This window comes from Lacerta agilis, chromosome 14, assembly GCF_009819535.1.
Source record: "Lacerta agilis isolate rLacAgi1 chromosome 14, rLacAgi1.pri, whole genome shotgun sequence".
Classification (NCBI taxonomy): domain Eukaryota; kingdom Metazoa; phylum Chordata; class Lepidosauria; order Squamata; family Lacertidae; genus Lacerta; species Lacerta agilis.
Genome location: NC_046325.1, coordinates 38,180,115 through 38,195,446, shown reverse-complemented (window position 1 = coordinate 38,195,446; position 15,332 = coordinate 38,180,115). Strand labels below are relative to the sequence as shown.

At 47.2% G+C, this 15,332-nt stretch overlaps 1 protein-coding gene across 1 annotated transcript in view; it reads right to left on the bottom strand.

Annotated features, from left to right (window-relative positions):
* Nucleotides 1-15,332, bottom strand: part of PLCD3 (phospholipase C delta 3) — a 68,559-nt gene that overhangs the window by 9,764 nt on the left and 43,463 nt on the right. Inside the window, exons 6-12 of the mRNA XM_033169555.1 lie at nt 13,298-13,499; nt 12,427-12,571; nt 9,722-9,874; nt 7,380-7,499; nt 5,926-5,961; nt 3,231-3,390; nt 756-872 (exon numbers count right to left, since the gene is read on the bottom strand). Of these exons, the coding sequence (XP_033025446.1) occupies nt 756-872; nt 3,231-3,390; nt 5,926-5,961; nt 7,380-7,499; nt 9,722-9,874; nt 12,427-12,571; nt 13,298-13,499 (933 nt within the window). The remainder of the gene's footprint in view (nt 1-755; nt 873-3,230; nt 3,391-5,925; nt 5,962-7,379; nt 7,500-9,721; nt 9,875-12,426; nt 12,572-13,297; nt 13,500-15,332) is intronic.

Genomic DNA, 15,332 nt, shown 5'->3' with positions numbered 1-15,332 from the left:
TTTTATTTTAAGAAAAACCATGGCCACACGCAGAGGCGAAAATGGAACAGAACAGACTTTCTGTCAGTCATACAGTAAAATTGATGTGACCTAAAATGTGTGTGGGGGGGTGTTTGGGGGGGGCTACTGGGTTGTTGTTTTTGTTTTTATTATATTTTTGTGGTTTTATATCTTGCTTTTATTCTGTGAACCGCCCTGAGACCCCCAGGTATATACAGTGGTACCTTGGGTTAAGAACTTAATTTGTTCTGGAGGTCCATTATTAACCTGAAACTGTTCTTAACCTGAGGTACCACTTTAGCTAATGGGGCTTCCTGCTGCCGCCGCACGATTTCTGTTCTCATCCTGAAGCAAAGTTCTTAACCCGAGGTACTATTTCTGGGTTAGCGGAGTCTGTAACCTGAGGCGTTTGTAACCTGAGGTACCACTGTAAATTCAATAAATAAATAAATAAATAATAAAAGAAGACATTCGCCCATCCCTACTCCTCAAGGAAAGCACACCGTCACCCAGGCACAGACTAAGCTTCTTTTCCTTTGTCCATCTTCCATCGCCTATTGAGGCAGCGAAGAGACGACTAGGTTTGACCATTTCCCAGTGGGAAGGAGGAACCTGGGTCCCCTGCTTCTAGACTTCCAAGGAGCGGTGGGCATGAGTTATGTCCACCAGGCCTATTTTCCACCCGTGGTGCTTATGGGAGGCTGGGGGGGGGTGGCAGGGGTGGGAAAGAGTCCCAGGGTTGGGAGGTCTCTTACCAAGTTGGCAGCCAGCGTTCCACATTTCCTGAGGGTTGTAGTTGGCAGAGTTCATCTTCAGACCCAGCGGGTAGATGCGGCTGAGGTGCCGGGTGTTGTATCGGACAAAAGGGATTCCTGCAAGGCGGAAGGGAGAGTTTGCGGCCCCAGGCTCAAAGCGAGGAAAGGGGGGCTGACGGCGCAATACCCTGAACCAATCTCCACTTTAAGACCGTGCAGAGAACAAGCCGATATTTCACTGGCATGACCAAGATGCCCAGGTCTGATACAGGGCCGGCCCTACCATTAGGAAGGAGCGGCAAATGGTTATTTATCATTGTTGTACTTTTGCTGTTACGGAGGGGAAGTGGAGCCTGTATGGTTTCCTGCCTCAGGTGCCCGAATAACTTGACTGGCTTTGTGTGTTATGCATCTTGACTTTGTGGGGGCAGGGCATGTGCTGTTCCCCCTCAGGCGGCAAAATGTCTTGGGCTAGCCGGCATGCTCAAAAGTCAGCAGGCTCCTTCCTGAATCTACAAGCTTTTGCCCTGGCCCCATTTCCCAGGCCCTCTCTCCCCCCCCCCCCCCAGACCAGTGCCATTAGGCTCCACATTTGGGCAACAAGGTAAAACCCAAATCCTGCAGCCTGTATAAATCAAGCATAATATAAACCCCGAGGGAAAATCTGTAACTGCTGCCTTGTGGAACATCTCCAGGGGGAAGAAAAGGCTAAGGAGTAAACCCTGAGGTAAAAAGTAAAGTCCAGTCAAAGGTGACTATGGGGCTGCGGTACTCATCTTGCTTTCAGGCCGAGGGAGCCGGTGTTTGTCTGCAGACAGCTTTCTGGGTCCTGTGGCCAGCAGGACTAAACCGCTTCTGGCACAAACGGAACATCGTGACAGAAACCAGAGCGCACGGAAACGCTGTTTATTTCCCGCCGCAGCAGTACCTATTTATCTACTAGCGCTGGCGTGCTTTTAAACTACTAGGTTGGCAAGAGCTGGGACAGAGCAATGGGAGCTCACCCTGTCGTGGGGATTCGATCTCTTGACCTTCTGATTGGCAAGCCAAAGACGCTCACAGATCCAGAGTAGAGTCCCTAAGATGGTTGGATGGTTCCAACCAGCAACTCCTGCAGCTAAGCTGGTGCCTTTGGACCCCATCAATGAGACTGAGAGTTTTGTAATCTGGGCAGCCAAGGACCTCCATACACACTGCCCAGGCTTGCACCCAGGGGAGATCACTTTGGTGAAAAACAACACGGGAGGCAGCAGTGATGAGTTACCGGTCTCTGCTGCCACAGCAGGTGCTGCGATTCTCCAGCAGTTTGACTTCACCCCTACAGGTACACTCCGTTGTCTCTTGAGACAGGCAGATGCCAACGACAACAACATGTGATCAGACTTCTAATCGTTACAGGTAACTCGCTACTCACATGCATTTAAGTTGTGCGCATTCAGCTTTACGCGTTTGGCCAAAAATTCTTTTTTAAGGGGCAGAGTTCCAGGAAAAATGAGTTTGGCAATCCCAAACTCACACAATGAGCACAATTTTGGCTTTTACGTGCTGTTCCCGAAACGTAACTCCTGCATAAATTGGGAGTAACTACACTGAACAGTGGTACCTTGGTTTAAGAATACCTTAGTTTATGAACAACTTGGATTAGGAACGCTGAAAACCCGGAAGGAGGTGTTTCGGTTTGTGAACTTTGCCTTGGAATAAGAACATGTTTTGCTTCCTGTTGAGTGTGTTCCAAGTGCTGACTCACTCCCCTTCCTCTTTCAATATATTTTCAAGGTTTTCCCTTTTTCATCTGGCTACTACCCTATTGGGATGCAGGTGGCGCTGTAGGTTAAACCACAGAGCCTAGGGCTTGCCGATCAGAAGGTCGGCGGTTCGAATCCCCACGATGGGGTGAGCTCCCGTTGCTCGGTCCCAGCTCCTGCCAACCTAGCAGTTTGAAAGCACATCAAAGTGCAAGTAGATAAATAGGTACCGCTCCGGCGGGAAGGCAAACGGCGTTTCCGTGCGCTGCTCTGGTTCGCCAGAAGCAGCTTAGTCATGCTGGCCACATGAACCGGAAGCTGTACGCTGGCTCCCTCGGCCAGTAACATGAGATGAGCGCCACAACCCCAGAGTTGGACACGACTGGACCTAATGGTCAGGGGTCCCTTTACCTTTACTGCCCTATTGGCCAAGGACAAGAATTCGACCCTGCCATCCAGAAATAGGGCATGTTGCCTTTGCATCTCAATTTCTCCTCATTGGGCAGATTTTTTAAAGAATGAGTGAACACAGAAACTAAGGAAGCATCACCCTCGAGGTGAACTCCTCCTCGTTCAGGCTGATCTTATAAGCTCACTCTATGCTCTAATATTGGCTGCAGTCTCCATCTTCCTTGTAATTTTCTCTGACGCTCTGCCTTCAGACTTAAGAGTCGCTTTTAGTTCCTCCCATTCAGGGAAATCACCTGCTCACACAAGAGCCAAACCTGACCTGATTCTTTGATCAGCTTCCTGGCTTTCCGCTCGCTGAAAGAGCACATCTCGGTAGGTTGCTGGTGGCGCAGAGCTTGAGACAGACTTTGGAACGGCACGGACCGGCAGTAGACAACCACATCAGAGAGCTCCCGTGAAACCTGCCCGGCATCCTTGGCCTGGGGAGAAGGATGTACAAAGAGCAAATGATTTCCAATTCAGATGACCCTCCCAGTCCCGCAGTTGAATTACTCCAGGCTTGCAAATAGCTACTGGCCTGGTAGCCTACAGAGTAGAGGTGAGGGTCTACCAGCCCACGGGTCTTATCCAGCCCGCCAATCTTCTCCATTTGAACCGCAAGGCCATTTTGGGCAAGCCATGCCCACTTGCCTTGTAGGTAAGGGGACATAAAGGTGGGGCTTAGCCAAAAGGGGTTTTGTAGCACTTCCTAAGCTGGTAGGCACTTTGGAAACGCTGCAGAAAATGCTCTCCAAACCCTGGCTCTGCAAGCTCCTTTTTTCTTTTGGAAAGGCAGATGGCTTGGAAGTGGACACCTGTCACCTGATAACTGGTATCTCCAAGCCTCCTGTTCCAAAGAAAAATGTCCCTTTAAAAACAAACAAACAGCTGATTGCAAGTCCTGTGTGGTGCCTTGTGCTACGGCTGATGACACAGGTGAGCAGCCTCACCCACCTGTCAAATCTGGCCTGGCAGGATCAGGGACATAAAAGGTCTGGCCCACCTGCTGAGAAAGAGACTAACAATAGCTTCCTGTCAATCGGGCAGGAAGGCCTTTGTAAACTGGAAGCCAGCCGGTTCCAGCCCTGCCACAAATGAATGACGCACATATCTGGGCACAAAGTGGAGAGACAGATTTTAGGGCTGATGTAAAGATGTTCGTGAGATAGCTTTTTCGGACTAGCTTTAAGAAAGGTTGCATTACTAGCTGGCCAAGGATGGATCCAAGGCTCAGGATAGTTTGGATCATGTGCTGTTTTGATCTCTCAAGACCTGGCTGTCTACAGTGGCGGGATTGCAGGCTCTGGTTGGCAACCCTTTTCTCGAGGAAGCTGCTGTGAGTGGCACAGAAGAATGAGGATCCTAGGTCCTGATACTACAACTAGTGGTTCAGACACCCCTGGTCTGAGGATCACAGGGGATTTCATTCACTGGGGGTGGGGGAACCCTGTGACTGAAAAACCACCTGTGCAGGGAGTGGATTTTCCTGCACCTTCCTGGCTTGCGTGGGGCAGGGGTATGTGCCCCGTCAAAATCTGCACCTCCTTTTTGGATATTTCCCATGTACGTCCAGGTCCTGCTTGCTGAACACAATGTGCTCCCTTGAAATCGTTCATTAGGCTTGCATCTGCAAAGGTAAAGGAAAACCTAAAGGGACCCCTGACCGTTAGGTCCAGTTGCGGACGACTCTGGGGTTGGGGCGCTCATCTTGCTTTATTGGCCGAGGGAGCCGGTGTCTGCAGACAGCTTCCAGGTCATGTGGCCAGCATGACTAAGCTGCTTCTGGCGAACCAGAGCAGCGCACGGAAACGCTGTTTACCTTCCCGACGGAGTGGTACCTATTTATCTACTTGCACTTTGACGTGCTTTCGAACTGCTAGGTGGGCAGGAGCTGGGATCGAACTAGGGGAGCTCAACCCGTCGCGGGGATTTGAACCACTGACCTTCTGATCAGCAAACCCTAGGCTCTGTGGTTTAGACCACAGTGCCACCTGCATCCCTCCGCATTCGCAAAACAAACTGGCTATTTCCATTGATTCCTATTGGTAAATTTCTAATAATTGTACACACACACACACACACACACACACACATATACCCCACCCATCTGGCTGGGTTTCCCCAGCCACCCAGCGCAGCTCCCAACAGAATATTAAAAACACGATAAAACATCAAACATTAAAAATTTCCCTAAACAGGGTTGCCTTCAGATGTCTTCTAAAAGTCAGATAGTTGTTTATTTCCTTCCTGGTGGGAGGGTGTTCCACAGGGCAGGCGCCACTACCGAGAAGGCCCTCTGGCTGGTTCCCTGTAACTTTGCTTCTTGCAGTGAGGGACCGACAGAAGGCCCTCGGCGCTGGACCTCAGTGTCTGGGCTGAATGATGGGGGTGGAGACGCTTCTTCAGGTATACTGGGCCGAGGCCGTTTAGGGCTTTAAAGCTCAGCACCAACACTTTGAATTGTGCTTGGAAACGTACTGGGAGCCAATGTAGGTCTTTCAAGACCGGTGTTATATGGTCTCGGCAGCCACTCCCAGTCACCAGTCTAGCTGCCGCATTCCCTACCACTTAAATTTGACACCCCCCCCCAAAAAAAAATAAAAAAATACTCAACAGGAAAACCTAGAAGAAAATGCTCTCTGGTTTGTCCAATCACTCCCCGCTTCAGCCAACCAGCAAAAGGCAAGCAAGGAAGTAAAAATATGCCCTCTGTTCCAATAGCTGAAGCTGCAGTGTGTATAGTGAGGTTTAGGTACGAATTCCTTGTGGTTGGATAAGTGAATTTTCGCATAGGAAATAGAAGTGATGGGACTCTATCCCTCCATTAAGTTGCAGATCTACCAACCACCTATCCAGGCAAAGAGAAACCACTACGCATTTGGTTTTACGTGACTGGGGGCAGATGAGATACAACTTCGCCCGTTAGGCTCGACATCCCCTGCGACAGCCCTTTCCAGGAATCAAGACGTACTCACCTGCAACGGTTTAATCCCTTGAAGAGAATGCGTAGACTAGAAGGGGTGGGGAGGGGGAAAAGAAAGAGAGAGACCGTCCTGTGAGAAACACCATACATATCTAAGGATATTTTCAAAGGGGCATATCTAAGAACGAATGGCCATTCTGGGTCAGACTAAAAAGTCCCTCTCGTCTAGCATCTCTCCCCACACAGTGGACAATCAGGGGCCTCTGGCAAGCCCACAAGCAGCAGGACCTGAGGGCAATAAATATATCCCTCTCCCATAGTTGGTTCCCCAGTGACTGGTGTTCAGAGGCATGCTGTCTCTGATCCTAGAATGATGTAGCATCATGTGTGCAGAGAAGGGTGACCCATATGATCAAGGGTCAGGAAACTAAACCATATGAAGGACGGTCGAAGGAGCTGGGTATGTTTAGCCTGGAAAAGGGGAAACTGAGAGGGGAGATATGATAACTATATTCAAATATCTAAGGGGCTGTCATGAAGATGAAGCAAGCTTGTTTTCTCCCGTTCCGGAGGCTAGGACCCGAACCAATGGCTTCAAGTGACAAGAAAGGAGATTCCGACTAAACTTCAGGAAGAACTTTCTGACAGTAAGAGCTGTCTGACAGTGGAACGGTCTCCCCCAGGAAGTGATGGGAGTACTCTCCTTCCCTGGAGGTTTTTTAAGCAGAGGCCGGGTGGTCATCTGTCATGGGTGATTTCGCTGACATTCCTGCATTGCAGGGGGTTGGACTAGATGACCCATCGGGTCCCTTCCAACTCTACAGTTCTATGATTCATGACCATTACTGGTGGCCATTCACAGATTTATCCTGTCTAATGGTCAGGCTTTGGGGAATCGGTTTCCTCCCCCCCCCCCCGTGGCAGTAGATAAGAGATCAAACGAAAGGAACGCCTTGCCAGTTAGAACAGGGGTAGGCAACCTAAGGCCCGTGGGCCGGATACGGCCCAATCGCCTTCTAAATCTGGCCTGCGGATGGTCCGGGAATCGGCGTGTTTTTACATGAGTAGAATGTGTCCCTTTATTTAAAATGCCTCTCTGGGTTATTTGTGGGGCCTGCCTGATGTTTTTACATGAGTAGAATGTGTGCTTTTATTTAAAATGCATCTCTGGGTTATTTGTGGGGCCTGCCTGGTGTTTTTACATGAGTAGAATGTGTGCTTTTATTTAAAATGCATCTCTGGGTTATTTGTGGGGCATAGGAATTTGTTCATTTCCCCCCAAAAATATAGTCCGGCCCACCACATGGTCTGAGGGATGGTGGAACGGCCCCCTGCTGAAAAAGGTTGCTGACCCCTGAGTCAGAATCTTTAATCATCACAGCGAGAGTAGCTTTGGCTATGTCTGCCAGCACTCAGCCAACAGAGTTTGCTATTAATGAGACAGCTTATCCACATAATTTCTCTCTCTCTTAGGGGAAGGGGGTCTAATCTCTGCTGTGTCCTCACCTTATCTTCCTCTTCCTCCTGCATTTCTTCCTCAGGATTTGTGATGTAGCTCATTCTTTCGGGATCACCCTTGTCCTCTGGTAGCTTCTTTGCCTTCACCAATATCTTCCACTTTAACTGCTGTGGAGTTTGAAGGAGTGGAGTTTAAACAGCTTAAATCTCTAACGAGAAACCTTCCATGTGAAATTGTAATAATCCAATCAGCAGAGGCGTCAGGGCTCCAGAATTTGCCCATGGCCCAAATAGAACTGGGAGCATCTTTTGGTTTGGGTTTCTCTCATTTTTCCATTTTTAAATTCAGTTCTCTACATCCATTTGCATTTTTTTTTTAAATGATGCTAATGAAAATTCACCAGCGAGTGTCTCTTCCGATTGGTATTCAGCAAGTTGGTATTCAATTTTCCCCAATACATACATTTATTTCAGAATCATTTCCCCTAATATAATGAACTTTTGTATGCCATTTCCTCCAATATATGTATTTTAATGCACACTTTGCTCCAGTATATGCATTTTTGTACACCTTAAAGTAAAGGTAAAGGGACCCCTGACCATTAGGTCCAGTCGCAGACGACTCTGGGTTTGCGGCACTCATCTCGCTTTACTGGCCGAGGGAGCCGGTGTACAGCTTCAGGGTCATGTGGCCAGCATGACTAAGCCGCTTCTGGCGAAACCAGAGCAGCACACAGAAACGCCGTTTACTTTCCCGCCAGAGTGGTACCTATTTATCTACTTGCACTTTGTGCTTTCGAAATGCTAGGTTGGCAGGAGCAGGGACCGAGCAACGGGAGCTCACCCCGTCACTGGGATTCGAACCGCCGACCCTCTGATCGGCAAGCCCACAGCAAGTTTAGACCACAGCGCCACCCGGCTGGAAAATGCAGTATTGCAGAATTTGAAGAACTGTAGATTTTGAAGGATGGCTGTGTTTCAGTACATGTGCTGTTTTGCAAAGCACAAACTACATAGCTTGGCCACATTATTTAACCAATCTCTCTGTTGTGAGGTATAGGTATGCCTTCATAAAAGCCAGATTTAATGTTTTCCCATCAAATGTTTTGGGCAATAGACTTTCCAATGGTCAAATCTCCCTCCTTTGTGACTGTAATAGCGGTTCCATAGAATCCTTACAACATATATTTTTTTGCTGTCCAATTCATTCGGCAGCTCGGTCCAAATTTTTGTTTCCACTTTTGAAGAAAACCCAAGATGGAACTCAGGATGCTAAATTAATTTACTTATTAAATGACGAGGAACCGAATAGAACCCATATGGTCGCTAGGTTTTTGACTAATGTGCTATTTACAAAGAAGAGGAATGGTTCTCTTCCCATTTATGACAGTGCAGAAAATAATTAAGACCTATTATTGGGGCGATAAAAAAGGTGATAAATTAATTTTAACAGTTTTTTTTTTTAAAAAAACTAGTTCAGTTGGACTACTCAGATCTCAGTTTGACTTAGATGGAAGGGTGTAAATGGGTTGTTTTAAAATTGGTTTCGTACTGTATTGTTTAAATTTGTTAAATTGTTTTACTCTGTGTGTATTACGATGAATGTGTTTTGCGATGTGATATGGGCTACATGGCCGAAATAAACCTACCTACCTACCTACCTACCTACCTACCTACCTACCTAGCTTGGCCTTTAAATGCAATCTGAATCAATTCCCCACCCACCCACCATTCCTAGGCCCAAAACCAACAAAAGGCTTGCCAGCCCAATGGTGCGAGCATCCTCACTTTGCTCCTGCAAAATTCAATGAAGATTTTTGTGGGGTGCAAATGTGAATCGGACGTCCAATAGTCCTAACCATAAATTATGTTATTCACACCTGTTAGGTGTTGAACTCTATATCCCTTACAAGAACTAATCACTTCACTAGGACTAAGAAGGAAGCTGGATGAAGGAAATCTTGCAATAACTCAGCTACTCAAAGTCCATTAGGCTTCACACAATCTTTTTGGATATCAGTACTGCACAAGTGCAAACATCTGGCATTGGGTACCAAAATTCATTTTGGCTTTTGCTGTTGTTGAAAGCAAGTTCCTTAAAGCTACAACAGATCATCTACTTGTTAAGTCAACCTCCTCGTCGACTTTGGTTTTCTCCTCAGCAAAATTCCCAGCCTGACTGTATCGCAGGTGATATGAGGCACATAACCGAGTACGATGCTAGAAGTAAAAAGGGAGGGAGGAACCTTTGGCCATCCAGATGTTTTGGAACTACAACTGCCACCAGCCCCAGTCAAGCATAGCCAAATGGCCGAGGCTGATGGGGAGTCGTAGTCCAACCAAGTCTGGAGGGTCAAAGGTTCCCCCACCCTTGCCCTAAATAGCGTTACCTCCGGTGATGGGAGCTGTTTGGGCGTGTCACCATCCAGTGGTTGGGTCACAAGCATGTTCCCTAAAATAGCCTTCATGTGGCGAGCCATCTTGGATTGCTGTTCGGGTCCACAGTGGTTTTCCAGAGAGAGAATCACAGGATAGGAAGAATGCTGAGGAGACAAAATGGAGTCAGAAGGCACCTGCCACCTACAAGATTCTTTCCCCAACCCTTCAAATGATTACTTCCCACCCTTTAAAAAAAAATAAACACACACACCACTAAGCATTTTACTATGGCTTGCATAAAATTTTGTATACGCTTGCAACCACAAAACATTTTAGGAACTGTTTCATCCTAGCTTTTCATGTGTTTATCATTCATTGCTTAGAATGAATTTCTTTTTTTCTACTCGTGTTATGCTTTACTAATTGCATCAGATGGTTAGCTTTAATTCTGGGTAGTGGCACCCACCCTGTGGAACGCCCTCCCATCAGATGTCATGGAGATGAGTAACTATATAACTTTTAGGAGACATCTGAAGGCAGCCTTGTACTTTACAGCAGTACCTTGACTCTCGAACTTAATCCGTTCCGGGAGTCCGTTCGGCTCCCAAAGCCGTTCGGAAACCAAGGCGTGCAAAAGAGTGCTTCTGCGCATGCACAAAGCGTGCAGATCGTTTCTGTGCATGCGGTGAACCCAGAAGTAAACACTTCCGGATTTGCCACGTCCGTAACCTGAAAAACCACAACGTGAAGCAAATGTTAACACGATGTATGACTGTACACCTATAAGTGGGAGAAGAGCACAAAAGGATGCCAATATTACTTCACACCTTTTTCTGGAGTAGCAGGAAGTTCCAGAGGCAGATGTTCAGGGTCATGCTGAACTGGATGGAAAGCAAGAATGTAGCTGGCATGTCTACTCCCAAAACAACATCCGTTTGGCGCTCTGAGAATCTAAATATCTGGCTTCAATCAGCCAGAATCTTGTTCGCCATGTTTTCAAGTCAGCCTCAAACCCAAACCTGTTGTGTCTCTTTCTTGCCAAATTAAAGATTGCAAAAGCAGTTCCTCGGAAAACCCCACCCAGGCAGGTGATATTTGGCCCAGATTCCAACAGCATAGAGTAACTACCAGCCTTCATTAATCTGGTCTTCCTCATGTACTATTAAGGGAGCAGGGGAACATTTTGTATAATGGAAAAGAGTCTTTTTATAACACGTTGGCATGCATAATGTGAGTTGTGACGTCAGCCCAGCTTGCACATGACACTAAAGGTTTGTCGCAAACAAGCAAATATGTGTATTCCCAGAGCAAAGGTCACAGCGACAACATCCTTCTCCCAATTCTACTTCCTCCATAATACCCAGGGCTAAGCCATGGTTTGGTTTACCATTATACTGAGCTGTAACCAAGGTTTGTTTTCAGTTTTGCTGCTCATGGTTGGTTGGGGGAGACAAACCATAAACCAGGGCTTGGACATAATCCTAAATGGGGCAGTGCAGCAGGACCACGTGAGAAGCCCAGCAGGGGCAATCTTCTTTCCAATCAATAAATTCAATTTATTGTATATAGTCAAAGGCCTTCACAATGAACAACAGAGGGCAAAAAGCAAGGCATTCCTCTAAAATCGCACAACGTAAGTCTACAGGCATTAAAATTTGCAGCACAAAATTTTAAAGTTACAATGCACTGACATAACTGGAGCGAAGCTTCTTAGCTGCCAGAGCAAATTTGTCTACCAGAATTGTAATTTGTAGATATTTATCAGCTTAGCGTTCTACTATCACTTCCTGGCGGGGGGAGGGGATTGATCTGAGAACCAATAAAGAACAGGGGGTGGAAAAAAAATTCTCTGTGCACCGTATGTAAAGGGCAGGTCAACAAATTGTGTTTGATAACCTCAGCCTGATTGCATCCATAAACGCATTCCCATTCCCATTCCATATGAGCTATTATCTCTAGGAGCCCATGCATTTGCTCATTCACGCTAAACCATGGTTTGGCTTGACATTACATGCAAACCAGTGTTCCGTGTATGAGGCTATTAAATCAGTCTTTGTGTTTCACGTACTATGAAGGTGAAGACCACGTTGCCTAGATCAGAGGTAGTCCCCTCTGCATGTTAATGGGACTCCTGACCCCCACCAGCCCCAGCCCCAGCCAGTTATGGCCAACAATGAGAGATGATGTGAGTTGCAATCTAACAACATATCTGAATGGCACCTTGTTGGCTACCCCACTGTTGCATTAAAATGCCTTCTGCATTATCAATATTTGCACACGCGCAACAGAAGGTACCCCCACCTAAACAAGCAACAGGGTTTTGTTTGTTTTTAATGCTTAATCCAACGGTTTTTTTTTTAAAGTCTTAATTATTGAATACAAAAACTGTTTTAAAAAAATGCAAACCAGACATCATTGTAGAAGAGGATTTGTCTAGAATTGTACCCGCTGCGACCTCTGCATGCATCGCCTTTGAAGAAGAAAGCTTGCACAATTGTTTCCAACAATTAAATTTGCTCATGAATCATGATACAGCTAAGTGACTACGTGGTTGGGCGGCGAAGAAAGCTCCCAAGAGAAATGTTTGGGCCTCAGAACATCAAATGCAACTACTTCTCCCTTCCGAGGATTCTTAAGAACTGCAATCAATCAATCAATCAATCAATCAATCAATCTTCTTGCTACCCGCATTTCTGAAAGCTGTGGTTTAGTCTACCTTGAATGCATGGTCCCGGATGCTTTCAATCACATCCCGGAAGAGGATCTTGGAGGTCAGAGTGTGGCCGTGGTAGATGATGGGCTCCCCGTTGGACCCCTCCCAGCAGTCAAGCTCCACACAGCGACACCCCTTCATCAAAGCCCTGCCGAAGACAGAAACAGGGTGAGGTGATGATGGACTCTGCATCTCAACCCTCTGCCTGTCAAGGAGCTGTCAGGCGAACACAGGTCATCCCAGGGCAGGAAAGAACGTGAGGCATGAGATGCAATTAGCATCTAGGATTTGATAAGTCTTACGAGAGGCAGGGAGGAATGTGATGCCTTGCCCAACCTCAGAGATGAACCATGGACCAATATAGGCCAAGGGGTCAAGTTCCGGATCAGGCCAACAAGGGCCAAGGGTTACAGGTAGGAGATGCAGTCACTGATTGGGAAGTGCAGGGAGGGAAAAGGAAGAGTCTGTGTTACTATTTAGCACAAGGCGTTCCTTAGTTCTGCAAGGTGTACAGCTGCCCGGATCCTGCTGCCTGAGTGCCGAGTTCAAGACCCTTATAGGGAGCCAGGCAACTGTTGTGCTAGCCGCCACTCTTCGAACAAACTTTACGCAGTATGATCCACTAACTTCAAGGTGTAAACAGCCTGTGCCTTCCCACCCAAGGGACGGCTCAATTTCCCAAACACATTGTTCCGCAGGGCTCCTTCGGGGATTATGGGCCACATAATTAACGGAATCACCTGAGCCGAGGAAAGTGAAATGCATCGTTCTCTCTCCGGGTACCTGGCTGACCTTCAGTAATCCTGCCTTGGCGTGTGGCCTCCTTCCCCCTGGCCTGTTCAAAGCAGCCCCACCAACCACGAAACCTGCTTACCGGATGTATGCCTCAGTGCTACTGGCGCCTCCGATCTGGTTCTGCGTCAGGTAGGTGTTATGGGAGGAGGAGATGAAGTAATGGCACAGCGGCTGTGTCATGTCCTGGTATATCCTTGCGTGGCCCTGGTTGAGGATGTCTCCGGCCGAGGAGAGCAGGTACATCATGAAGCCATCCATCATCATGAGATTGTGCTGCCTGGCTGTGGGACGAAGGCGTGGTTAGCGGAGAGAGTTTCAGACTCTACCCATCCGGGCGTATTTTAGCGTACGCATTTCCTAAGAGCGGTGCGTCTTGCCAAACGCAAGGTGGTTCGTTTTAGTGAGATTCGGAAGCAATGCAGAACACAAGCGAGTGAGAGGATTCTAAACAGCAAGCATTATATACATTGCCAAGCAAACGCTTCGATCTGCCACTGGGAAGCCCTCAAGAAGTGGCGAGGCGATTCCCCCAGGCGGCCTTCGTTGGCACAGCCCCACGGCCTATAGTCAGCGCACGAGCTTCACAGAACTATGCCCCCCAAGCCATCCGATTTATAGATAGCTGACTTGTTAGTCTACGTGCCTTGCCCGACTAGCTAGTGCAGATTATTAATTAGCTAGCCCCCTCTTCCAATGCTACACGTTCCTCCAAACCAGGGGCCAGCAACCTTTTTCAGCCGTGGGCAAGTCCACCATCCCTCAGACCATGTGGTGGGCCAGACTATTTTTTTTGGGGGGGGGGGGGGTTGAACGAATTCCTATGCCCCACAAATAACCCAGAGATGCATTTTAAAGAAAAGGACACATTCTACTCATGTAAAAACACGCTGATTCCCGGAACATCCAAGGGTCGGATTTAGAAGGTGATTGGGCCAGATCAAGTCCCCGGGTCTTAGTTTGCCTACCCATGGTATAAACCATGGTTTAAGTCTAGAATGATCATACAAACCATGGTTTAAGTCTAGAATGATCATACAAACCATGGTTTAAGTCTAGAATGATCATACAAACCATGGTTTAAGTCTAGAATGATCATACAAACCATAATTTATGACCTTAGAACAGGCATAGGCAAACTCGGCCCTCCAGATGTTTTTGGCCTACAACACACATGATCCCTAGCTAACAGGACCAGTGGTCAGGGATGATGGGAATTGTAGTCCCAAAACATCTGGAGGGCCAAGTTTACCTATGCCTGACCTAGAATGATTGTACAAACCATGGTTTAAGTCTAGAATGATTGTACAAACCATGGTTTAAGTCTAGAATGATTGTACAAACCATGGTTTAAGTCTAGAATGATCATACACACCAATGTGCGATGCAACAAAACATACCATGGGATGCTGCTGTACTTTCTTTTCCACCACCCCATTCCACTTTGCAGTCTGCTTTTTGTGTGGGGAGGGGACAGCAGACAACAAAGCACCATGATCTGTTATGCACCATCACGATTTCTGTCCCTCCCCACCCTTTACATTCCTCTGCCTTGTTATGTTTCTTTAGACTGATGTTATTGCCGTGCTGGCTGTTTTCGTTGCAAGGCATTACGCTGCAATCATAATATGGAAAAATCAATGAAGTGTTTGTCGTCGTCGTTTTGTTTTTGTTTTGTTTTTTTAAAAAAAGCATGATGAAATTGTGTCATTTTATTTATTTATTTTGCGGAAGAGAGGGCGAAGGAGCTGCTGCTGCTGCTGCTTTCACTGACCAGCAAGTATACTCTCTATAATGTGCAGTTTTGAGCTGCGGACTTCAATTTTATGGGGCGGCACACAGATTATAGCTTTCCAAAGACTCGGGGGGCAGTGTGGTGTCATTATTTATATAATGCCATCAAGACATGGCACTTTGCAAAGGACAGGCGTGACAGACTCCTTATCCGAAAGGGCTTGCAATCTGAAAATAGTAACGGGGGAGAGATGAAAGCTGGCGAAAGCAGAGAAAGAACGTGCCATCTTTACAGTTACGTGTACTTAGGCTTGGTCGTTTTTATTTATTTAGTCGCTGCATTTCTATCCCAGATTTCCCCCTGCCCCGGGAGCTCAAGGTGG